Here is a 25,218-nt window from a genome sequence, read left to right on the forward strand (position 1 = left end):
CAAGCCAGAGGGCAGCAATCTGGAGCAAACGCCTGCCTAGCTCGCTTCCTCTAGAGTTTCTAATCTCAGCATTCAAACTGGGCGTGCCTATCAATCCTTCCACCTGCTACACTCCACATGGCTCCACCCTGATTTCTGGCAGGATGAAGGCTCACCCCAAGAGGAAAACAGAGAGGCTGTGCCCCCTTGTGGAATCCAGTTCTCCTATTTCATAGAGGGCGAAAGTGGTACTCAGAAGGGCGAATCAAACTCAAGGACGCAGAACGAGTTAGTCCCAGCTCTCAGTCACTGGATTTATCTCTCAGCATTCTAATTTGCTTCAGCCCCAAAGCAGATAAACACAAATCAGTTCTTCACAAAGAAACCTTGACTTGAGGTCTGAGACCTCACAAAAGCATTGACAAAGTCCCAGAAAACGTTGGCGGATCCGGGAGACGCCTTCCGGGCCTGGGCACCGTCCTCTCCACTTGAGCTCCACCCCTCCACCCGCAGCCCAGCTACGTCCCGCACTCGTTTCTCACTCAGGTTCCAGGCCCCGCCCCCGGAGGCCGCAGCCAATCGGAGAGCCTCGCCCCGCCGGCAGTGACGTGCCCCGCCCCGCAGCCGCGGGATTCAAACTCCCGGAAGCAGCTCCTGCGCCAAAGGGTGTGACTGGGCCGACACGAGCCCTGCGCTTCGCCTCAGGTGCTGGCTGGCTGCGGGGAGGCGACCGCGGAGGGTGGCGGAGGCGGCCTGGACCCGCAGCCTTGAGGCCGGGCGTGACCGCGGGGGAGGCGGGATCAGTGGGAGATCGCGTTGGCTGGGATTCAATCTCTGCCTACCTTGGAGCCAGTCGCCGTTCCCTGGCGCTCACTTTGTGCCTGTACCCGGGAGGCCGTCGCCTATTGGATCCTCGCTTTCAGCTCTGCCGTGAGTGTTATCATCCTCTTTCAGACAAGAGCAGGGAGTTCTAGTGACTTGGCCAAGTCCTTTCCTTAGTGCAGCATTTTGCGGATTAGCAAGTACTTGAAGGCAGTGGCACCCCACTCCAGTACTCTTGCCTGGAAAATCCCATGGATGGAGGAGCCTGGGGTCGCTAAGAGTCGGACACGACTGAGCGACTTCCCTTTCCCTTTCATGTCTATTCTACAAACTTCTTCACCTCAGAGGTGAGAAGAAAGGTGCCTGTTTTTGCAGTTTTCTTTGCCTCTCTTCGCACTGGAGGTCTTCAGATCAGATCAGATCAGTCGCTCAGTCGTGTCCGACTCTTTGCGACCCCATGAATCGCAGGCCTCCCTGTCCATCACCAACTCCCGGAGTTCACTGAGACTCAGGTCCATCGAGTCAGTGATGCCATCCAGCCATCTCATTCTCTGTCGTCCCCTTCTCCTCCTGCCCCCAATCCCTCCCAGCATCAGTCTTTTCCAATGAGTCAGCTCTTCGCGTGAGGTGGCCAAAGTACTGGAGTTTCAGCTTTAGCATCATTCCTTCCAAAGAAATCCCAGGGCTGATCTTCAGAATGGACTGGTTGGATCTCCTTGCAGTCCAAGGAACTCTCAAGAGTCTTCTCCAACACCACAGTTCAAAAGCATCAATTCTTTGGCGCTCAGCCTTCTTCACAGTCCAACTCTCACATCCATAAATGACCACAGGAAAAACCATAGCCTTGACTAGACGAACCTTTGTTGGCAAAGTAATGTCTCTGCTTTTGAATATGCTGTCTAGGTTGGTCATAACTTTCTATGTGAAGGTTTTTGTAGATTTGCCTCCACTTGTAGAAGACGTGGCCTGTAGTAGATGCTTTGTGCCCTTTACTAGGTATCTTAGTCTTTCACCTTAGAATGGACAAAAATCCAGGGCTAACCTTTTCTGGTGGCTTAGTGGTAAAGAATTCGCCTACCAATGCAGGAGAAGAGGTTCGATCCCTGGGATGGGAAGATCCCCTGGAGAAGGAAATGGCAACCCACTCCAGTATTCTTGCTTGGGAAATCCCATCCACAGAGGAGCTTGGGTAGGCAGTCCATGGGGTCAGAAAAGAGTCAGACATGACTTAGCAACAAAGCTTCTCCTTACTTCTTGTTCTTAATTCCTGCCATTCCTGAATTCTTTGAATATTGGGTCTCTTTTTCCTATAAATGCCTCATACTGAATTCTTCTCACTTCTGCCCACTGTGCTGTCTGAACATTACAGTTAAGATAGAACTGAACTAGGCCTATCTTCTCAAACAGGACACACCATAATGTCAGGTAATGATGTTTCAATGTCCATTTATTCAGAATTATATTTTTTGTCATTGGCTTTTTATTCTGGAGTAAAGTTTGTCTTTGTAATCTAACTTTCAGGTTTCATTTAATGGCTTAATCATTGGTTATCCCTCTATTTTTTTAAAAATGAAACATTTCTAATGAAGTATGACACACATAAGAATCCTGCACAAACACAGACGTACAGGTTGACATATTGAATACCTCCGTGCATCTACCACCCAGATTTAAAATATATATATTGTTGTTAGCAAGCTAGAAGCCATACCCCACGGTATCAATTTTATTTACATAGAAAGGTTCTTCTGTTTAGTAAATAGGTTATTAGATCTTTTCAAACCTGAGATTTGACCTTGTAAACTCAGATTTCTTTTTACAGGCACTTTCAGAGATGTCTTACAGAAATCCCAAAGATTTAATTAAAAGTAAATGGGGACCAAAGCCTAGTAACTCCAAATCAGAAACTGCATTAGAAAAATTTAGGGGAGAAATGACAGCTTTAAAAACATCGGTAGATGAAATCACAAGTGGAAAAGGAAAGCTGATTGATAAAGACAGACACAAACTTTTGGAGGTAAGACCTTTTAAACTGTAGTAAGCTTTACTATGGGAGATGAGAAAGTATATGATATAATCTACTTTTTATGTTCACTAAATGTAAACAACAAATCTAATCATGTCACCTTTGGGGTTTAGATTTTAGCATGAAGTTCATTTAATCATGTATTTTGGCTACTTTACAAGTAATTTTTGTTTTCAGATTTTTTTTTAAGGTAAAATCATTACAGATATCAGCATTTTGTGTTTTGTTAAACTATATTTCCCTAATTTACAATTTGTTATGACATAGTCTGAAAAGGAGTTAGGAATATTAGAACTGGAAGGACTTAAAATTTAATCAGTTCAATTTATTTTGCAAGAGTACTTTTATTTTTCATAGTTAGAAAACAAATTATCCGTGCTAAATAATACCATTGGATTTCTTTAAATTTTACTTGATAAGGCACATCATAAAACCAAATGATTTATTATTTTTTTAAACACATACTGAGGTGAATTCTTATTCAAGCATGGAGAAATGGTCTATCACCAATTCTTAGACATAAAGATTATTTTGTAATCTGGTGAAAGAATCTAGTAGCTTTTCTGAGAGCTCTCTTTCCAGTTCATTTTACTTCTGACAAGCAAGGGCTGTCAAAATCCCTTTATAATCAATTGAAATTAAACTTCCTATAACTTCTACCAGTTTGTTCTAGTTATGTCCATTAAAGCTACATAGAACAAGTCTTTTTTTTTTTTTTTTTAATCCAATTGACAGCTTTTCAGGTGTCCAAGTCTTCCCAGATGGCGCCAGTGGTAAAGAACCCACCTGCCAAAGCAGGAGATTTAAGAGATGGGGTTTCGATCCCTGGGTTGGGAAGATCCCCTGGAGAAGGGCATGGAAAGATATTCCAATATTCTTGCCTGGAGAATCCCATGGACAAAGGAGCCGGACAGGCTACATCCATAGGGTTGGACACGACTGAAGTGACAGCATGCATGCATGCAGATATACAAGGAAATCTTGCTTCCTCTTACTTATCTATAGGCCAGCCCCATATTCTTCAACTGTACTGGCTTTTTCTCATCCTGGTCACTTTCCTGAACACTTTTCTGGTGTTCATGTCCCTCTTGAATTAATGCTTCTGGATTGCACACAGTCACAAACACAGATTCAAGCAGTAGTATTATTTCCCCTAATCTGGATGCTGTACTCTATGAAATCTTAGAATTGTATTGGCTTCTTTGGTACTGTGTCATAATACTGTCTTATCTTAAGCTGGTCAGATCAGATCAGTCGCTCAGTCGTGTCCGACTCTTTGCGACCCCATGAATCGCAGCACACCAGGCCTCCCTGTCCATCACCAACTCCTGGAGCTTACTGAGACTCATGTCCTTCAAGTCAGTGATGCCATCCAGCCATCTCATCCTCTGTCGTCCCCTTCTCCTCCTGTCCCCAATCCCTCCCAGCAACTAAAAATCCCCTCATCATTTTCACACAACCATCCAACTCTATGTCCCCATTTCTATTTGAATAACTGTTAAGCTTTTTTCCCTTTGTCAGCATGTAAAGCCATTTTACTTACTTTTTCTATCATCTCTATATTAGTGCTTTCTCCCTTTTGCCAGCAAGTTTAACTAACATGCCTTCTTTAACTTTCCAATCCTTGAAAATGTTGAACATTCCCTTGAAGATCGCCTTCTAGATTTGATACCAAATCATTTATTAACAAAAAGCAAGTTTATGAATGTACTTTTATCCAGCTATAACATTCTGTAATATCTGAATTCTGTTGCTCCAAGTTCATCAGTGAGCATGTATGTCTTTGTGTGACTCAACTTTTAGCCATTAAGATGACTAGAATTGGCGTGATGGGGGAATAATTAGCAGATAATCAGGTGAGAGCCAGCTCTTCTTTAGCTTTCTAAGTGGTCTCTCCTTTCTGTGTCCATGTCCCGTTTATTTTATATATATCTTAACCACAGCACTTATCATACTGCATTAATGTATTGGTCTAATTCCCTATGAGCTCTCTGAGCATTTTTCTGGTTCTGGTATCTGGTGTAATGCTGACTTGATACCTAATAAATACATCCTATACGCTTGTTGTAATGTACTGTTTATTTTTGTGTTTGACCTGGCCTTGTTCTAAGATTCTTCTTAGTTTATATCTAGAAAATTCGAGTCCTTGAAGCTGAGAGAGAGAAGAATGTTTATCGCCTCACAGAGAAGGACAAAGAAATACAGCGACTCAGAGACCAGCTGAAAGCCAAGCACAGCAGTACTGCATTGCTTGAACAGCTGGAAGAGAAAACCAAGGAAGTTGAAAGAAGAGAACAGCTGTTGAAATCCTTGTCTGAAGAGACAGATGTGTTGAAGAAACAGTTGTCTGCTACAACTGCAAGGCTTGCTGAACTTGAAGGCAAAGCCAATACACTTCATTTATCGCAGGTACTAATTTCTTTAAAACCTGATTTTTTTTTTTAATCTTTTCTAATACAGTTTGTAATTCTTATGAAGAATGGGTTTGTTAAAACATGCTTGTCAAATGGTGAAACAGTATAGTATACTAACAGGTTTACTTTTTTTTTTTTTTCCATAGTCTTGTTCTTCTCTATAAGCAAAAATAGGTAATATGGCTGCCTCCACTGACCATACCATTGTTTTGCCCAAGGGAGTATTCAGAATACAGATTCTGCTGTGTGTCTACAATAGCCAGGACGATTTTATTGAATTCTTTTTTCTATAGTTTGTCTTGTGAGAAGAATGGCTTCATTTCTGGTTATTTTTCACATTTGAGGCACCCAGTTATAACAGCAAGTATGCTTTTCTCCCGTCTTCTGTTTCCGAGTCACTAGTGTAGTAGAAAGAGCGTGGATTTATGGGTAGGCAGCTCCGAGTTCAGATTCCACTTCCGAGCTGTGTGAGTCTAAACAAATTCCTTAACCTCTCTAGCCTTAGAAACAATGCTAGAATTCACCAGACCCCTCTCCTAAATCTCAGTTTGCACATCAGTAAAATGAGGATAAGAGTACTGGAGATTAAATGTTACAATATATGTGAATAACCTAGCAGGGTGCCTGGCATGTGAAGTGAAAGTTGCTCAGTTGTGTCTGACTCTTTGTGATTGCATGGACTGTAGCCCACCAGGCTCCTCCATCCAGGGGATTCTCCAGGCAAGAATACTGGAATGGGTTGCCATTTCCTTCTCCAGGGGATCTTCCCAGCCCAGGGATCAAATCTGAGTCATTGCAGGCAGACTCTTTACCATCTGAGCCACCATAGTGCTAAATAAATAGTTTCTTACTGATCAGACCTTTGATTCTCTTGAAAATTTGGACATGTGAATCATACTAATACTACAGCTATTAACACTACCTACAGAAGAAAGGGCACCTCTGGTAGCTTAGATGGTAAAGAATCTGCCTACATTGCAGGATACCTGGGTTTGATTCCTGGATCAGGAAGATCCCCTGGAAATGGGAATGGCAACCCACTCCAGTATTCTTATCTGGAAAATCCCATGGACAGAGGAGCCTGGTGGGCTACAGTCCATGGGGTTGCAAAAAGTCGGACACCACTGAGTGACCAAAACTTACTTACAGAAGAAAATCTATTGCTTTCAAATAAATGCTTCAGTGATGTTAAGGGTCTTTGTACTTTATCTCCCCTTTAGAGTGGGGCTTCCTACTCTAAGAGAATTTGCCTGCCAATGCAAAAGATGTGGGCTTGAGCCTTGTGTCGGGAAGATCCCCTAGAGGAAGAAACGGCAACCCACTTCACTATTGCCTGGAAAATCCCATGGACTGAGGAGCCTGGCAGGCTACCATCCATATGGTTGCAAAGAGTTGGACATGACTGAGCGACTTCATTTTCACTTTTACTTAAAGCTCAAGAATTAGTTTCTCTACTTTTGAAGATGGAAATAAAAATCTTGGTAGAAATGATTTTAAAAATGTATTCATATAATCACTACGGGATACTCACTGTTAATTTCTGTACTAGTCAGCATGTCTAATCACCTGACAACTGACCTCCAAATCTCAGAGTCTTATACAACAAGTGATTATTTTTCTGCTCATGTCACAGCTTATTTTAAGTTGGAGTGGAGGAGGCTTTGCTCCACAGAATCATTCAGAGATCCAGGTTCCTTCCTTCTAGTGGCTCCCTCATCTCTCAGACTGCAGTCCTCCACCAGATCCTTTATACACAGCTGTGGGCTAGAGAGCACGTGAAGAACTGGGGTAGCCTGTGGGGTCTAGGCTTCGGATTGGCATATCTCATTTCTGCTTACATTCCACTGGACAGAATTCAGTCTCATGACCTCACTAACTACAGGGAAGGCTGGGAAATGTGGTTTGCAGTGTGCCCAGGGTAAAAGGAAAGAAATGTGATGAACTATCTCTGTCATGGTTTCCACCTGAAGGACTAAATTGAGAGGGGGGAAAGAGCACCTCTAGAGAAGAAAATACATATTTTGAGCTTTCTTGCCATCCTTCACACAAGTCTCTTTCCTCAGAGCTGTTAAAAACTGAAATGCAGCTTTTTATGAGCTTTGTTGGTTAGCTTTGGTACCTTACCACCTGGAAAATGAAAGTGTTGTCAACTCAGTCGTGTTCGACTCTTTGTGACCCCATGGACTATAGCCTGCCAGGCTCCTCCATCCATGGAATTCTCCAGGCAAGAATACTGGGGTCTTCCCAACTCAAGAGATCAAACCTGGATCTCCTTCAGGTGGATTCTTGACCATCTGAGCCACCAACTTACCATCTACTTCCCCTCTTTTATTCCCTCTGGAAAAATGAAGAAAAGAGAGGAGACAAATTATATTTTGAGTTCTATATGAATGAATACTAATTAATACTATTGCTAATGTTGAATATAAATAAATTCTAGAAAACAAAATTTATCTTTTATTTGACAATTTAATATTTTAGGGATTTCATTTAAGTAGGCCAATTGCTTGGTTTTGTTTCCTGGTGAAAATCAGAGAGCTGTTCATATCCACTGAAGGCTAGTCTGGTGATTCTGGGGTCCAGATGACATCAGATATCAAATTAGATATGAAATCTCAGGGTGTCCAATCTGCTTAGGAGGCCTCCAGGACATCTTAATTCCGCACTGCTACTCATCACTTGGCATGTACCAGTTCTGGATTTTGGGATGTATGTGAAATATACTGTCTTATTATGAAGGTAAGTATAATGAGCAAACTTATGTTCTTAAATTATTATGTTAACTAATATTGATTTACTTACAGACTGTGGCTACAAGTTGCTTCAATTCATCAATGAGTAATATTCATGAAATGGAAGTACAGCTGAAAGATGTAAGTTTGTTTTTATTTTATTAAGTTATGGCTAAAGAGGACTCATTCCTTTATTATTAAATTTCATGGAAATTGACAACAGTAATGCTGTAGCTTGAAAAATTCTTTTGAGGAGATGAAGAAATGAATGGTTTGAGATCATCTCTCTGGGTTACCATGTTTAAGTCTCTTTCCAGGCATTCAAGAGGGCCAGTTCCTGTAAGTATGGCTAGGAAAGCCTTGGAAATCTTTAGGCTATAAATCATCCATTTCTACCAAATAACTCAACAATATCCCGTTTTCACTTAAATCTAATTTGTTCAATAATTTTATTATAGTAATGTAATTTAATATGTATTATTTTTTCTTTTTGTTTACCCATGCTAGATGTCCTCTTTAGTTTGAAATTATTCCTTTAGAAACAGGATTTTCTTTCCTAGTTTGAAAAGGAAATACATTCTTTGTGTATTCAATATTTCTTTTTCCTAGAATTGGATATGAAGTTAGCTATATTATTCCAAACATATCTTAAATGGATTGGTGGGTTGCATTGAAAATTAAATAAATTGGGGACATAGGACTAGTAGTCACAGTGTATTTTTTCAAATTTTAAGGTTAGATATGCAAAGTATGAAATTCTTGATTTAATTATTGGGTCAATAGGTAGATATTGTGATTCCAGAAATATTACTGGCATGTCTACCCTGATCTAAGTATGCTCTTAAGAGTCCTGTTTTATCTCACATACCAGGCATACCTTGAGGCCTATTTGATTTTCAAGAAAAGAATTTAAATCGTTAGTGTCTGTATAACTGGGTTCTAGAGTACCCTTTTCAAAGTAATTTATCTAGAGGTAGCTAAAATAAAGAAGAAACACAATTCTTAAAGAACTATCAAAATAAGTTTTTTGTATGTCATGTATTATCCCCAGCATTTAGACAATTGGAAAGAATGACTAGATGGAATCTGGTGAAGTTTCTTGAATCTTATAATAAGTGTCTCTTTTAGCAAAGTGCCTGAAAATAGATGCTGTTTTCTTAAACCCATGTGTAATTTTTAGGCTTCTCAGTGCTAACTCGGAGAAGGTGATGGCACCCCACTCTTGCCTGGAAAATCCCATGGACGGAGGAGCCTAGTGGGCTGCAGTCCATGGGGTCGCTAAGAGTCGGACACGACTGAGCGACTTCACTTTCACTTTTCACTTTCATGCATTGGAGAAGGCAATGGCAACCCACTCCAGTGTTCTTGCCTGGAGAATCCCAGGGACGGGGGAGCCTGGTGGGCTGCCATCTATGGAGTTGCACAGAGTTGGACACGACTGAAGTGACTTAGCAGCAGCAGCAGCAGTGCTAACTACTCCAAATATCAACTAAAGTTATTTTTATGTAATGATGATTAGTCTGGGGTAGAACCTGAGAGTCTCCATTTCCAATAAGCTTCAGGTGCTGCTGCTACTGTTGGTGGTCTGAGGACTGCTCTGTGAGAACCATTAACTTACATTTGAGGAGCGAGAGGTGGCCAAGCTCTGATTATCCCTTTGGGATCTCAGCAGATCTTTCAGACCAGGGGGAGAATTATAGTTGGAAGACTGAGGAGCAGGGAAAGAGAAATCTCACTCCTCAGAGTCTACACCATCACTTTATTTGGCTTTGGAGGACTCAGCCATTCTAATCCTATACCCTCTGCAGAGCTCCCACAAAACTTCCTGTAGAAGTTTGCCCACCTGTTTAAGAATCAGTGTTTGTTAGGCTAAAATAAGTCCTAAAAATCTATTTTGCTTCTCTTAGGGTCAAGCTGTATCATTCCTCAACTATCATTTAGATCTGGCTCATATTTTGAAATAATTACATGGAGTTAATGCTGTAATTGCATTCCTGATAGCTCAGTTGGTAAAGAATCCACCTGCAATGCAGGACACCCTGGTTCAATTCCTGGGTTGGAAAGATCCCCTGGAGAAGGGATAGGCTACCTACACCAGTGTTCTTGGGCTTCCCTTGTGGCTCAGCTGGTAAAGAATCTGCTGCAATGGTTGGGAAGATCCCCTGGATAAGGGAAAAGCTACCCACTCCAGTATTCTGGCCTGGAGAATTCCCACGGACAGTCCATGGGGTCACAAAGAGTCAGACACAACTGAGTGACTTTCACTTTCAGTGCTGTAATCATTATCCAGTTGGTCCGTAACTTTAAAATCAAATAACTGAATGTCGGTTTTAATAGGCGTTTCTTGCTCTTGATTTAAAAAATCTGATTTTTAGGGAATTCCCTGGTGGTCCAGTGGTTAGGACTCTAGGGTTCCACTGCAGGTGGGTATGGTTTTGATCCACTGTTGGGGCACTATGATCTGTAAAGCCACATGGTGCAGCCAAAAAAAAAAAAAAAATCTGACTTTTAAACATAGAATTACTGAAGATAAATAATTATTTTTAATTTGGAAAAAAATCAAATTTACAGAAAAGTTATAAGAATGGAAAATAGTACACAGAAGTCCACATACTCTTTACCAAAATTGAACTCATTAGCATTTTATCCCATTTTATACTTTCTCTTTCAGTCCCCACCCCTATCCACACACATACACATACACACACAGACATAATATTTTTTCTGAACCATGAAATAGTTGCGTATATCTATAGCCTTTTCAGCCTGTATATTCCCAAGAATGAGGATACTCTTACATGACCACCATACAGATACCACCTTTAATAAATTTAACATGGACATAATACTTCTAATCTACCATCCGTGTTCTAGTTTTGTCAATTGATGCGTATTTTTTCTTTTTTCAATATAGGCTAGCATTTCAATCTCTTAGAGCTTTTGCCCAAGGAAATATTTAATGGATCCCTGCCAAAGCAGGAGGAAGAGCTTTCATGGCATTCCCCACAGCTTCACTTTATCTACTTCTGTATTTTTATTGATAACTTGGGTGAACATGATAAATGCATGTCTAACAAATGTGTAGAGACACAAAGCTGGAAGAGATAACTAATGTAAGGAAGACTCTAAAGATGCAAAACTCATAATGTCAACATCCACTGACAGCTATCAAATCTACTTTTTGTTGCTTCTATAAAGAAATGAAAGTAGACACAGAGTCCTTGAGATCAGGAGTAAAGAAATGTTTATTACTTTATTGAAGTAACATCGCCATCATGTGGTCCTTTAGAATAATGCCTCATCCTCACTTTGGCAGCACATTTACTAGAATCAGGCTTCCCTGATGGATCAGATGGTAAAGAATCTGCAGTGTGGGAGACCTGGTTCTATCCCTAGGTCAGGAAGATCCCCTGGAGAAGGGAATGGCAACCCACTCCAGTATTCTTGTCTGGAGAATTCCATGGACAGAGGAGCCTGTCAGGCTACATACAGTCCCTGGGGTCGCAAAGAGTTGGGCACGACTGAGCAACTAGCGCACACACACACACACACGCACACCTATGTTTTACTTCAGTTGAGTTACACTAAGCAGCTTTTTTGTTAAGAACTTTGTATTTGTGCCATCTCTTTTCTGGCAGCCCTAAAGGATAAAAACTCATACCTCCTGGCTGCCACACTTTAATCATTGATAATAATTAATTCCCCCAGGTCAAGGATTAATTATGACACAAAGGATACGTATTATGCACTTGTAAGACTACAGAAATAGTTATGATAGTTCTATGACAAGATGTTTTGATTACATTTTCATGCATTACTTAATGAGTAATAGATTTTTGAAAGTGTTTTATTCTTTTTGAATCACTAAATGTATTGTTCTACGGTGTGTAAGGAACTGCTAGATTCCTTCTTGCTCTCTCCTCCCTTCTCTGAACACTCTCAAACTCCGGTCTAGGTCTACAAGGCTTTCTGGTTCTTGCAGGCATTTTCTCCACCCATGTTGTCAACATCATTCACAAACATTTATCAGGCAGCTTCTAGGTACAGAAACACAAATAAGGAACTGTGAAATAAAATATCTAAACAAGCCTGTGCCCAGCTGTCCAGAGGGCTCAGGGTATAGTTAAGGTAAGAAGTATCATCAGGAAGCAATCAAGAGTTCATGAGTATAAGATGCCAAGTAGACTGAATGCACACAAAAATCACTAGTTGCTTACAAAGGAGGGGAAACTTGATAAGGAGAGTTATGGTGAGGAGCCTTGAGAGATAAGCCTGGACTTGCTGGAACATGATGTAATGTGGAATTTAAGTGGGCAGATAACATAGGAAGGGATTGTAGAGCACTCTGCACGAAGGGAAGAGGCACAGAGGGTATGCATTATTGTGTAGACAAGGAAGCAGTGGAGGAAAGGAAAGGCCAGGCTGTGCTTTGAAGAGATGGGAAGTGGCAGATTGTGGGTAGTTTTAATGTCAGCCTAAGGGAACCTAGCTTCAGTTTCAGCAAGTGTTGTCCTGAAGCTTTAAAATATTCTGTTATTAATATAAAAAAAACAACTTAGCACTTCGGGGGATAGAGGAAGAGGTTGAACTGAACTTACTAGCTATAGCTATTTTGCCTCAAAATATTAAGCGATCATTATATTAATTGACCTAAAGCTATTGGTCATGGCCTGTGTCTCCTCTCACTGTTCTTGATGAGGAAATCAGCCTCCAAGTGAGGATTTATAAATCCCCAAATTACCAAGATCCAACAGTGAGCCACTGCTCAAGCAGGCATTTCTGTGGGGGTAGATAAGTCTTGGGCTTCCCTGGTGGCTTAGATGCTAAAGAATTCACCTGCAATGTGGGAGACCTGGGTCCGATCCCTGGGTTGGGAAGATCCCCTGGAGAAGGGAACAGCTACCCACTCCAGTATTCTTGCCTGGAGAATTCCATGGATAGAGCAGCCTGGCAGGCTACAGTCCATGGGGCCACAAGTAGTCAGACACGACCGAGTAAGTTTCATGTAAGTCTTGGCTTCTCTGGGGCTTCAGATGGTAAAGAGTCTGCCTGTAGTATGGAAAAACTTTGTTCAGTCCCTGGGTCAGGAAGATCCCTTGGAGAAGGAAATGGCAACCCACTCCAGTATTCTTGCCTGGAGAATCCCATGGACGGAGGAGCCTGGTGGGCTACAGTTCACGGGGTCGCAGAATCAGACATGACAGAGTGACTCACACTTTCATGTTAGGCAAGTCTTAGCACAAGTGGCACGGGCAGAGGGCTCATTACCAATGAGCTTGGCCATTGGTGAAGGGGTTTTAGTATCACTGTGTGTACCTCCTTCTGGGTCCTGAACATTTTACGCCTGTGACATTAGATTTAGCTGTGCATGTTCTCTTTACACAAGTAGTAATTGAGACTTATTTCCTCAGCCTCCCAGAAACATAGAAAAAAAAAAAAGGAGGCAGCCCCTGATAGGTCAGTTGGTAAAGAATCCGCCTGCAATGCAGGAGACCCCTGTTTGATTGCTGGGTCGGGAAGATCCTCTGGAGGAGGGATAGGCTACCCACTCCAGTATTCTTGGGCTTCCCTTGTGGCTCAGCTGGTAAAGAATCTGCCTGCAATGCGGGAGACCTGAGTTTGATCCCTGGATTGGGAAGATCCCCTGGAGAAGGGAAAGGCTACCCACTCCAGTATTCTGGCCTGGAGAATTCCATGGACTGTATAGACCCTGGGGTTTCAAAGAGTCAGACACGACTGAGCACTTTCACTTTCACTTTCCATGCTCTTGGATGGAAGACCTCGATTGGAAAGGAGAGAAGAGTTGTAATCTCGCATTTTGGTGCTAAAGTATAAGCATTTCAAGACTTCGTTTTCCCTCTGCTACTGACCGGCGAATCTTCTTTGCTAGCTTTCAACTTGAATTTCTGTCCTGCTGCTACTGGCAAAACAGGGGGTATGGATGAGGGGAGGTGTTTATACAGTTGTGTACAGCCCTGGCAGGCTCCTTTGGCTTTGCCTTTGACTGAATTTCCAAGGATCCAGTGGTTAAGACCAGTGAGAGTTAAGTCAGAGTATATATGAATTTGTCCCAGTTAACAATCAAAATATCACCAATACAATATTGTAAAGTTAAAAAATAAAATTAAAAAAAAAAAAAACAATCAAAATATCAGTAGAATTTTTCACTAAAAGTTTCATAAATCTGGGCTTCCCTGGTAGCCCAGGGGTTAAGAATCCACCTTGCAATGCAAGGGGCATGGGTTTGATCCCTGGTCCAGGAAGATACCACATGCTGCGGGGTGTCTAAGCCTGTGAGCCTCAACTACTAATGCCTGAGAGTGTAGAGCCCATGCTCTGCAACAAAAGATGCCACTGCAGTGAGAAGCCCCCACTCTCTGCAAGTAGAGAAAGCCCATGCACCACAATGATGACCCAGTGCAGCCAAAAATAAATAAATAAAATACATACTAAAGCCTTTCATAAACCTATACACCCCTGTCCATATATGCTACCTTGATTTATCCACTAAAGGTAATGTAGCTTCTTATGTGACTATTTGCTAATATCTTGCCACAGATCAGGTGGAATGAGCCACAGAAAATATAGATGAGGTTTTATAAAATTTTCCAACTTATGCTAGGTGGCTGGTAAAGCATAGCGAGGTTCTTGTAGGAAATATGTAACTGAAATGAAAAGTGAACATGAGCAGTAATGGTAAACCACTTTCTCTGTTACCAGCTAACTTAAATAGACACTGCTTATTTTATTAATATTGTCCATCATTCAAATAATTTCTTGACTATACATTGTATGCAAAAGCTGGGAGTCCTTTCAGAAGAACATGGTCTGCCACTTCAAGGAACTTAATATAAAAAAATCTGCCTGCAATGCAGGAGACATAGGAGATAATGGATTCAATGCCTGGGTGAGGAAGATCCCCTGGAGTAGGAAATGGCAACCCACTCCAGTATTCTTGCCTGGAAAACTCCATGGACAGATAAGCCTGGCGGGCTGTAGTCCATGGGATTGTGAAGAGTAGAACTCGACTGAACGACTAAGCACACACAATCTATTTGAAAAAGCAAACACAGAAAAAAGCTAATGATGGTTGGTAAAATAAGTTTTTAAAATATGTAGGTATGTGTTTATAACAACTGAGTTCCTAAACCCCTATACAAACTAGATGAAAGGTCCCATTTGGGGATTTTTGAGCTTTAAAAGATGAAAACCGGTGATAAAGAAAGAGGGTGATGTTTGAGTTTGATTCTCCGGGAGGCAAACACGAGATGGAGTAGTCAGCAGTGCAGTTTATTGGGGAGCCACGTCTGTGAAAGGAAGAGGAAGGCCCAGGATTAAGGCGGGGTGGCGGGCGGGGGCGGCACAGCCAGAGCAGGATGCACGCCTGGCAGAGCCTCTGTCCACCCCTTGGAGAGCCCGCAGGCAGAGCCCTCGGGTGGGTGGAAATACCTCTTAAAGAGTACCTGAGCACTGCACCTCCACCTCTGCCACAAAGACATTCTGTTAACAGAGAATGATGTGGGCACCGACATGAGGCAAACTGTAGAGTCAGTGGACAGATGAACGTAACCCTGTGTGGACATGACTTGGCCGTGTTCTTTGGAATTCTGAAGGTGTGTGGCCTTGGAATGTGTCTCTGTGTGGGAAGCTTTACACAGATTCCAGTGATGCCTGGAATCATTGTGTGATATGAGCCATCGAGTATTTATATGCTGGAAAAGACTGCGTCCTGTGTGGTCTCTTATCCATCTGAAGGGTTTGGGTTTTGATTATTGATTTGCTTTCATTTGCACTGTGAGGCTCTGGAGAAAAATCAGCAGTGGCTTGTGTATGATCAGCAGCGAGAGGTCTACGTGAAAGCGCTTCTAGCGAAAATCTTTGAGTTGGAACAGAAACTGGAAACAGCCCCTCAGACACTCCCGCAGCAGACAAAAAAGACTGAATCAGAAGGTACTGGTGTAAAAATGTTCTTCTGGGTTGGCCTGCCTGACGTTTTCCAAAAAGAGAGATGCATCAAATTTAGATTCTTATAGATCTGTGTTATAAAGTAAAACAAGAGCAAGTCTGCTAGCCTTGAAGTAAGAAATCCCATTTTAGCCAACCTTCTGAATTCATCTCCCATTGTTTTCTGACACCAGAGGGCGAGAGGCACAGGGTAAAGGGATCTTGCAGCTCTGCAGGCACGTTAGGTTTTTTCCACCTTGCAAATCCTTTCCCTCCTTCAAAGTCCTGCTCCAGCTTCATTTCCCCCGGTGCTAGCCTTGTCAGTGACTATCTTGTTATTCTGCTTCCCTTTAGCAGTTATTCATATCAACTCTAGGAGAAAGATTACATTTTTATACGTGATCCTTCAATCATTTGAATCTCACCCTAGAACTGAGGTGAAGTTCTTATCAGTGATGCTGTTTGCCAAAGGTTTTGCAGCTTCTCTGACACTGATCTCCACTGAGTTTCACAAAAGCCTAAGAGCGGGGGCAGAAAGGATCATTATTCTCGTTTTACAAATAGACTCAGCAGTTCCAGGTGATGAGCCAAGCTCTGTGCAAGGCTCTCATTTAAATGACTGATAGCCCCACTGGCACTGGAACCTTGAATTATAGAAAGAGAAGGCTCATAATCTCAGAGCTTCACATTTGAATATTTAAAATGAAGCTAATGCTAAAACAGTATGAAAGGAATGTCTCTAGAGAATTCAAAACTGTTTATCCCTCAGGGGACAAAGTTACTGCTGTATTGCCTGTATAAATTTGCTACACATAAAAGTAGGTTTTTAATTATGGGTGAAGTCTAGCTTTTTCCTTTGGTAATATGATTTTTCTTTTCTCTCTCCCTCTTATTGTCTCTCTCTTTCTCTCTCTCTCTGTGTTTTATCAAAGTGGTATATGCATTAATGTCTCTATTTGTTGGTTTGTTTTCTTTAGACATTAGTGACATTCCCCCCCCTCTCAGAATAATTCTATTACTGTTTCTGATTCTTCTATCTATTCATTTTGTAACTTCAAGTAGTATACCTGAACTTCTGTTTCTTGTTCTGTCAAACATCAACCATGATCCCTGTCTCTTGAGTCTTCATTTTTGAAGATGAGGAAAAAATGCAATCATGCTTACAGAAACATATTTACATTTATTTCTTCAGGAAAATTACCTATTTTGTAATTTGTAAAATTACCTATTTTGTGCCATGATGTGTTTGTCACAGGTTATCTTCAAGAAGAAAAGCAAAAATATTATAACCATCTCTTGGAAAATGCAAAAAAAGATCTTGAGGTAGAACGACAAACCATAACTCAGCTGAATTTTGAACTGAGTGAATTTCGAAGAAAATATGAAGAAACCCAAAAAGAAGTGCAAGATTTAAATCAACTGTTGTGTTCACAAAGAAAGGCAGATGTACAACATCTAGAAGATGACAGGCATAAAACAGAGAAAATACAGAGGCTCAAGGAAGAGAATGATCTTGCCAGGGAAAAACTTGAAGAAGAGAAGAAGAGATCTGAGGAGCTGTTATCTCGGGTGAGTCTAACCAGCATGGTTTTCCATGGTTCATAATCCAGAATTTTCATGGTACTTACGAAGTGTCAGGGGCTATTTTAACTACTCAGGAACCAGCATGGAACAACACAAGTTCCTACCCCCTCATAGGAGTTCATGCTAAGAAGGGAGACAGACCATAAGCAAGTACCTAAATAAAACAGGGTAGTATGATCAAGAGAAACTGAGGCCAGCGAAGGCCTCACTGAGGAGATGGTATTTGGACAAAGCTGATGGCGAGAAGGCACCAGCGAGGTGAGTGACTGGGAATTCCCTCCTGATGAAGAGATCACAGACACAAAGGTTCTGAGTGAGGAGGAGGTAGGCATGTGTGGGAAGCTGAAAGGCGGGGTGAGGAGGAGGTAGGCATGTGTGAGAAGCTGAAAGGGGGGGAGTGAGGAGGAGGTAGGCATGTGTGGGAAGCCAAAAGATGGGGGATGAGGAGGAGGTAGGCATGTGTGGGAAGCTGAAAGAGGGGGATCCAGGTTGATTCCTAGGCTGGCACTGTGAACTGTTCTCAAGTTAATTCACTATATACCTCCCATGTTCTCACTATGCTCATAGCCAGATCTGGAACGTTTGTCTCAGTAATGTTGGCATTACTACATTAGATTTATTAGAATTCAGTACTGTTTCAAGAGAAACTTAGTAACTTTTTCCCAGCAGCATGAAATAATGGAAAACACATAATTTGTGGTCTATCCCAGGTATCATCGAGGATGTGTGGCCTGAGGAAAATCAGCTAACTTCTCTGACTGACAGGTTATTTGTGTGTCAAATTAATAATAATAAATCTTATAACCTCTCCTCACCTCATAGGACTTTTGTGAAGGTCAGCTGAGAGAAGGTGAAAGCGCTTTGTAAATTAAAGGGCTAGGTAAATGTTAGCTACTGCTACTCTTAGAATAGTGATTTCTAAAATCCTCCAAAATTTGAGTGAGAGGGAAAAAATGGTCTATAACATTTGCCTTCTCAGTCTTTACCATGCTCACTTCTGCCTAGAGGTGTGAGCAGTGATATTTACAAAAGATTAAGCAGAAATGATTGAAAATTTTGCTCCAACTCTGTGGCTGAGGAGGCCAAGCTCTGCTTTCTTATCCTACTCAGAAATATCAGTGGATGTTAGGACCTGCTTGTCCACTGCGACTTAGTGCTTTTTGTCTACATTCAGTCTGTGCCTCAGGGAACTCGGCCGGGGCGGTACTGCTCAGCTGCTTGCACAGATAGCTGTCCAACCACAGCTAGGATTCACCCAGAAGAGCAGGTGTTGCCCTGGTTAGAGATGTGACATTTGTGAGCCTTTCATGCATCCTGGGTCAAGGTCAAGCTATAAAATGTTGATGTGACAGTGTTGGTTCTATTTGCATCCTACAGGTCCAGTTTCTTTACACGTCTCTGGTAAAGCAGCAGGAGGAACAAACAAGGGTAGCTCTGTTGGAACAACAGGTACTCATGAGGGTTCCTTCTATATTCAGTTTAACCTTTGAGAAATGGAATTTTTCCTCATGTTTACACTGTTGAATGAGGAACCATTTGTAAGTTCTAGAAAATGTTTTTTTAAAAACTTTAACAAAAATGTTGAAAGTGATGACTTGTGCGAGCCATATATTCCCATTACTATCTTTAGGCTAAACAGAATTCTCTAAGGTGACATGGCAGTTTTCTTGACAGGTAGATGTTTGCCTTAGCAAAATTTCTTCTTCCCTAAATGGCTGGTAGTCTGACAGGATGTTCCTAATAGAACTACTTGATAGTAGTTCTCAAGTAGAACTCAAAGAGAGACCAGTTACTCTCAGAGACCAGAGATTTTTAGTATATTCGAAACCAGGGAGCAGCCATCTCCTTCCCTTCCCCACAAAAAGGAGGATGAGGAGGACAGATTCTAACCAGCAACTTCTTAAGCTGCTCCTCACTCACTTAGACCTCACACTTTGGCTTTGCTCCTTGGACAGAGCTTCTTCATTTATCAACATCTCCCTGTGCTCAGAGGAGTTCTTGGTCTGATGGCACAACCTGTTTTTTTCTTACGATACTAAAGAAACATCCAGTCAGGAAAACTAGACAGTATACAGTAGCTGTCATTGTCTTGTCTTGGGCACTTTTTTCCAGATGCAGGCATGTACTTTAGACTTTGAAAATGAAAAACTTGACCGTCAAAATATGCAACATCAATTGCATGTAATTCTTAAGGAGCTCCGCAAAGCAAGAAATCAAATAACACAGTTGGAATCCTTGGTGAGTCTGGAATGGTTAGACAAAAACTTATTTCATCTTTCTTTTTCTGCCATCTTTCTATTTATATGTCAAAGCAGTTCCCAAAATAGAAGGATACAGTTTAAGAATAGCTGTTTCTTAAATTAGTCAAATCAAATCCCTTGCCTCATGTGAAGCATCTGCCCTTTGAGCATCAGTTGAAAGTACTAGACAGAGGGACATTACTGGCCTCTTGGTAATGATAACATTACCAGTGCCTGGGATCATCCCCACCCACTCTGGGCTCTGTGATTCTGGAGGCACTGAACAGACTTTGGTCTGGGGGACAAAGGGAGCAAGGCAGGGCAGTTTTAGATTCTGAACTGAAATTGTGCTTTTCTCTTTAAACAAAAAAAAGAAAGAAAAAATTGCTGCTTTTAGGGCTAATGGACTATTACTGTTAATACACTCTTGTAGGCATACTGAATTAAGCACATTCTGTGAATTAACTTGAACACATAACCTTTTAAAACATTAACCTTTTTAATAACATTGCTTCTATAAGGAAATGGTTTTGATTTACCTATTTTCATTCTACTAATAAGCTTTGAGGGACTTCCCTGATGGCTCAGTAGTAAAGAATCCACCTGCCAATGCAGGAGATCATTTGATTCCTGGGTGGGGAGGATCCCCTGGAGAAGGAAATGGCAACCCACTCTAGTATTCTTGCTTGGGAAATCCTATGGACAGAGGAGCCTGGTGGGCTACAGCCCAAGGAGCTGCAAAAGAGTTGGACACAAATTAGAAGCTAAAGAACCACACAGTAAGCCCTGGACTAAACCTGTTAGGGTCTGTCCCATTAGCCCATATTTTGTGTATGATCCTTGTATTGCAGAATATTTGCACAGGGTGAAATGTTACAAATAGAATTCCTCAGTTTTCAAAAGAGAAAAAAGCAGTTTTTAAAATCATTTGCAATTTCTTTATGAATAAAAGACAGAAAATACATTTTTGGCTCTGTTTATGTCATTGATTTTTATCATAATATTTAAAATTGAAATTTATAATTCATTCCTATTTATGACTATTTATCAAAGTATAGGAAGCCAAGGAGTATACAAATGAATCCATAATTTTCCTGTATTTTTCTTCATTTTCCTACCATTCATCTTTACAGTATGCTGTAAAATGTTCATTTTTAGTTACTGACTGTTCTAAATTTCTCAGGGAAAAAAACATGAAAATGAGACATCACAAATGAATTATGTAGTATCTTAGTCATTCCTGTGTATAACCTGTTTGACCTGCTAAAATTTTTTGCCACTCTTAATTCCATGCAGTTCTTTATTGCTGAAGTTGCCTGTCTTTAACCTAGCAATCTTGGTCAGCATTGCCCATAGGCCCACCTTTACATGTGACTCTAAGCATTTTAATAAAACCTGCTATGTAAATGCCCGATCCTAGTACTTCCTGGGTAATTTCAGTGATATATAACAACCTCATAAGGGCTTCCCAGGTGGTGCTAGTGGTAAAGAATCCGCCTGCCAATGCAGAAGACATAAGAGATGTGGGTTTGATCTCTGGGTAGGGAAGATCCTCTGTAGAAGGTCATGGCAACCCACTCGAGTATTCTTGGCCTGGAGAATCCCATGGACAGAGAATCCTGGAAGGCTACCGTCCATAGGGTCACAAAGAGTCAGACTGAAGCAACTTTGCATTCATGCGTAACCACCTCATAAGTTACCAGTATAATACCAGTGACCGGAGAGATTCAGAAGAAAATCTAGCTAGAGGGCTGAAGCAACTGGAGTATCTATGGAGCAGTTACAACTGCTGAATGGTAGGCCATCTATACAAACCGTGTTCATTTGACACTTATTTTTCAGAAGCAGATTCGTGAGTTTGCCTTCACAGAGCCATTAGTCACTTTCCAAAAGGAGACTGAAAACCGAGGAAAAGTCGCCTCACCAAAATGTCCCACTGCTGCGTTAAATGAAAGCCTGGTGGAATGTCCTAAGTGCAATATCCAATACCCAGCCACCGAACACCGAGATCTACTCGTCCACGTTGAATACTGTTCCAAGTAGCAATGTGATTATTCTTTGTTTTTGTGCCAAAAGATTCAATACTGTATCTTATGTTAGCTAATGGTCATTTTGAATTGCTTATTTCACCTCACATCAGAAACTGTCTGTCTACCTTAAAGAGTCTAGCATAGCAGTGAATCACTGTGTTTTGTTTTTGTTTTTTTGCCTGCTTTGCATTTCTGAGCATTGAATGCTGAGACTGCCAACATTTTGCACTGTTAAAGTACTTGATGAAGAAAAGATAGTTCAGGTTATTGCTTGTAGGTCAAATCTGTTACACCAACAAGCAAATATTTTATGTTTTTCGGATTTTTAAAAAATCGAAGGCAATTAACCAGGGATCTTTATTGTTATTATTTTTTAATCCAAGCACTTCATAAGCCTACCATTCTGACTTTGATGTCCTTTGTGAAGAGATGGTGATACTTTTTTCTTTTCATTTATATTTCCTTTCTATGGTAGAGTAGTTATTAGAAAAGTTGGGCGTTTTCTTCATCTTTATTGCTGCTGACTGTTGAAACTGTAGACCTAGCTGTGTTTGAAGCAAAAGTAGATTCTGTTTAAGGAATACTCCTTACTAGCCACACAGTGCTTTCTGTGATGTTAACTGGCTATACCTTTAACTTGAATTTCATCAGCACATGTTAGTTAGCTAAAATTGTTAAAATGAATTTTAACAAAACCACCGAGCCCTCTCTTTTGATATGCAAATGTTTTATTTATTTATTTTTGGCAGTCTTGAAAGCTGGGTGATGTAATGAGCAGATATTTGGTTATCTGAATATTTTTATACATGTGTGCATAAACCAAGATTTTTTTAAAAAATTTCTTCAGGTTTTCTAAAATGCTTAACACTGGGCTACTATTGGTAATGTAAAGGAGAAAAGAATAAAGAGTTATTTAATAAATTTTGCTATGAGGAGAGTATATGTATATAGACTGGTATTTTTAAGATTTCTGCCCTGAGAAGGGTGCCAGAGAGTTACAGATAAACATACAGTGTAAAATGATTTCCTTTAGGATTGGTTTGTTTGATCTTCTTGCAGTGCAAGGGACCCTAAAGTCTTCTTCAACACCACAGTTCGAAAACATCAATTCTTTGATGCTCAGCCTTCTTTAAGGTCCAAATCAGGGTTTCTGGGGGGGTGGGAAGCATGGAATATGCCTTATCAACAAGTTCTTTAGATGCATTTTGGGGTAAAACTGAAGACAGAACTACTGAACTAGTCCAGCCTTAACTCCCTGATGAAACAGAGTCCCAGAGAGGGGCGTGACTTACCCAGTCACTTAGCAGGTTTGTAGGAACATGAGGGAGGCCCTGACTCCCAATGGGAGTGGTTGTTAGAGCCACTACCATTTTGGTTTGTATGAAATGATTCCTGAAAAATTACTCTTTCCAAGATCCCCAGTGCTCTGCCTTCTAAGGCAAATCCAGTATTTGTTGGTCTGGTTCTCTTTATTTTCCTTGTTGTTTGTGCTGTGCTCTCTGCTTTGAACCTAGTATTTTTTGGCTTTGGATGGTTGAGTGGGAAACATGAGTAAGACACTGAAGAATACAATCTATTGCCGTGCTGTGCTGTGCTCAGTTGCTCAGTCATGTCTGACTCTGCAACCCCATGGACTATAGCCCACAGGCTCCTCTGTCTATCAAGAGTCTCCAGGCAAGAATACTAAAGTGGGTTGCCATGTCCTCCTCCAGGGGATCTTCCCAGCCCAGGGATTGAACCCAGGTCTCCTGCATTGCAGGTGGATTCTTTACCAGCTGAGCTACCAGGAAAACCCCCAATCTAGTGGTGACACCCAAGGTAAAAGGTAGGTTCACCAAAGGTAAAAGGTAGGTCCAAGTTACCCAGGATCTGAAGAGATAATGGAGAAAGGGGCAGGGAAGGCTGAGCCCTAGGGTGCATCCTGCAGTCCACAAGTAGAGAGGAGCACTCAGATTCAGATTAAAGTTGTGTCTCTCAAACCAAGCAACCAGAGAAAGGAGTGGCATGCACCTGTACGACAATGAATTAGCACCTGACAATAACCTTCAGTTTGTTGCTTGCCAGACACACTGTATTGATTTAACCCAAGGACCAACACATCTTCCACTACACAGTTTAACAAGTATTACAGATAAGTGTGTGTATGTGTTAGTCACTCAGTCATGCCTGACTCTTTGCTACCCCTTGGACTGTAGCATGCCAGGCTCCTCTGTCCATAGAATTCTCCAGGCAAGAATACTGGAGTGGGTTGTCATTTCCTTCCAAGAGATCTTCCTGACCGAGGGATTGAACCTCAGTCTCCTGCATTGCAGGCAGATTCTTTAATATCTGAGCTGCGAGTGAAGCCCCAAAATTGCCCTAAGGTTGTTATTTAGTCGCTGAGTCATGTCCAACTCTTTGCAACCCCATGGACTATATAGCCTATGAAGTTCCTCTGTCCATGGGATTTCCCAGGTAAGAATACTGGGGTGGGTTCCCATTTCCTCCAGGGGATCCTCCCAACCCAGGGATCCAACCTGCGTCTTCTGCGTCGGCAGGCAGATTCTTTACCACTGAGATACCGGGGAAGCCCTTGAAGGAGTCTCACCTCTTTTAGGGGATATACCAAGCACAAGTTTCCTCACTTGGTTCAGCAAATATTTAATCCATCTGCAACGGACAAGGTGTGGTGCCAGGCACTAGAGGTGGAGAGAGTACAGCAGGAACCACCTTAGAAGAGCCAAGGCAAGGTGGACATCAAGGCTGACCAGTGAATGGCAGCACAAGTGAGGTCAGTGCCTTGTTAGAGGTCACCCCACAGGTGAGACAGGAGAGGATTTATGAAAGCGGTGATGACTAAGCTAGGTTCAAGGAAGCATAATATTCAAGTTTTAACAGTGTTTGTTCCTAGACTTATGTTGAGAGTGAATCATTCAACACTGCTTAAAGGAAAACATGGCCTGTGTTAGAGTGGTTACTTTGTGACGACAAAGGGCAGAGGTGTAGATCCAGATTGTGATAGGGTGAAAGGTGTCCCTTTGTATCTTATTAACTTGATGTTGAAAGGCACATTGCAACAAAGATAGAGAAAGTAAACTGTTTTGAATGTTAAATATCAGAGGAGATAAGAAATAAAGGTTTTAATGAAGGAGAAAGAAAAAAGTTAGCTTTGCTGTGTGATTTACAGATTTTGTGGAATGGTAATTAAGCCACCTTGTGTAGATTAGGAAGATGTGTATTTTCACTCAATCTTTATAAAGTGGAGATAGGTGGTGGTGGGGTGGAACCGAGACTAGAGGGTTAGGAAAAAACCTCGAGGGCTTCCCTGGTGGCTCAGTGGTAAAGAATCCAACTGCCATGCAGGAGACACAGGTTCGATCCCACATGCTGTGTGGCAACTAAGCCCCTGTGCCACAGTTATTGAAGTCCGAGCGCCCTAGAGCCTGTGTCCTGAAACAAGAGAAGTCA

General features: G+C 41.5%; 1 protein-coding gene across 3 annotated transcripts; it reads left to right on the forward strand.

The window, feature by feature from the left end:
• The first annotated feature begins 595 nt into the window (after window positions 1-595).
• Window positions 596-25,174, forward strand: CEP55 (centrosomal protein 55). Of its 3 annotated transcripts, none has more exons than XM_044934928.2 (9): window positions 596-909; window positions 2,624-2,818; window positions 4,961-5,236; window positions 8,046-8,114; window positions 15,773-15,923; window positions 17,173-17,486; window positions 18,879-18,950; window positions 19,614-19,739; window positions 25,114-25,174. In XM_044934928.2, exons 2-9 carry the CDS (start codon window positions 2,636-2,638, stop codon window positions 25,150-25,152), a joined length of 1,230 nt encoding a protein of 409 aa, XP_044790863.1. In that variant the 5' UTR covers window positions 596-909; window positions 2,624-2,635; the 3' UTR covers window positions 25,153-25,174. The 3 variants fall into 3 exon arrangements, with proteins under 3 accessions (XP_044790863.1, XP_006072031.2, XP_044790862.1); XM_006071969.4 differs by lacking the exon at window positions 25,114-25,174 and adding an exon at window positions 21,584-22,692 and having other exon boundaries at window positions 599-909; window positions 2,610-2,818; XM_044934927.2 differs by lacking the exon at window positions 25,114-25,174 and adding an exon at window positions 21,584-22,692 and having other exon boundaries at window positions 601-909.
• The last annotated feature ends 44 nt before the right edge of the window (window positions 25,175-25,218 follow it).

This window comes from Bubalus bubalis, chromosome 23, assembly GCF_019923935.1.
Source record: "Bubalus bubalis isolate 160015118507 breed Murrah chromosome 23, NDDB_SH_1, whole genome shotgun sequence".
Lineage (NCBI taxonomy): Eukaryota > Metazoa > Chordata > Mammalia > Artiodactyla > Bovidae > Bubalus > Bubalus bubalis.